Below are 999 nucleotides of genomic sequence, written 5' to 3' on the forward strand. Positions count from 1 at the left end.
TTACAGTCTACATCCCAGTGCTCTCTTTGGGGATCCCACTGAACGCGACTGCCTTCTGGGTCTTCTGCTGCAAACTCAAGAGGTGGACCGAGACCAGGGTGTACATGATCAACCTCATAGTCGCAGACAGTTTCCTGCTGTTTGCCCTGCCTTTCTTGATATATTTTACCACATATGAGCATCCCATAGACAACCTGTGTTTCACCATACAAACGATCTACTTTACAAACATGCCTATGAGCATCCTGATCATCACCCTGATAGCGATCGATCGATACATTGCAATCAAGTTCCCTCTAAAAGCAAAGATTCTTCGATCCCCACTGAAATCAGCATTCATCTGTGGGGCCCTTTGGATAATACTAATGATTTATTCCTACTTGCATCCACAATTTCATAACAAAAAGGAAAAATTCTGCTTTCGGAAACAATCTACTCAACCTAGTTATACATTGTTAGTGTCCGTCATCTTTGGCTATTTTATTCCCTTAGTGATTGTGACTTTTTGTTCAGTACAAGTCATCAGATGTCTCAAGAAGAAGATGGTCACGAGTCCTCATGAGACAAAATTAATCCAGAAAGCAATCCGCATTATTTCTGTGAACCTGTGCGTGTTCACTGTATGTTTTGCACCCTTCTACATTGCCCTGCTCTCGCGGTTTGCAGTGGATGTCGCTGGAGCTTGTTCTCTGCTCTCGGAAGTTAGTGCCTGCGTTCACATCTGTGCATGCTTAGCAAACTCTAACTGCTGTTTGGATGCATTTTGTTATTACTTTGCAGCTAAGGAATTCCAAGAATTTCCTTCTCTGTTCCCCACTTGCCTATCGATGAGGTGCAAGGTGAACCAAAGCCAAGAATCCCAGTCACCCACAGATCAAGTCATGACATAAACAAGGTGTAGCACACTACAGGTATTGAGAGCCACAGGGCTGCTGAAGTTTTGAGGCAGAGGGAATAGGACCATCTACAGTATTTGCAATCATTGTAGCTACAGGCATA

At 43.6% G+C, this 999-nt stretch overlaps 1 protein-coding gene across 1 annotated transcript; it reads left to right on the forward strand.

Annotated features, from left to right (window-relative positions):
• Positions 1 to 5: 5 nt before the first annotated feature.
• On the forward strand, positions 6 to 999 carry LOC130611821 (G-protein coupled receptor 35-like; the record flags this gene model as incomplete). Its single annotated transcript, XM_057432989.1, has 1 exon — positions 6 to 999. A coding segment is annotated over one exon (885 nt), but the record flags the coding sequence as incomplete, so codon positions are not given.

The sequence above is a fragment of the Pezoporus wallicus genome, unplaced genomic scaffold (genome assembly GCF_028554395.1).
Source record: "Pezoporus wallicus isolate ANWC-B61680 ecotype Strahan unplaced genomic scaffold, APGP_CSIRO_Pwel_v1 contig_15, whole genome shotgun sequence".
Lineage (NCBI taxonomy): Eukaryota > Metazoa > Chordata > Aves > Psittaciformes > Psittacidae > Pezoporus > Pezoporus wallicus.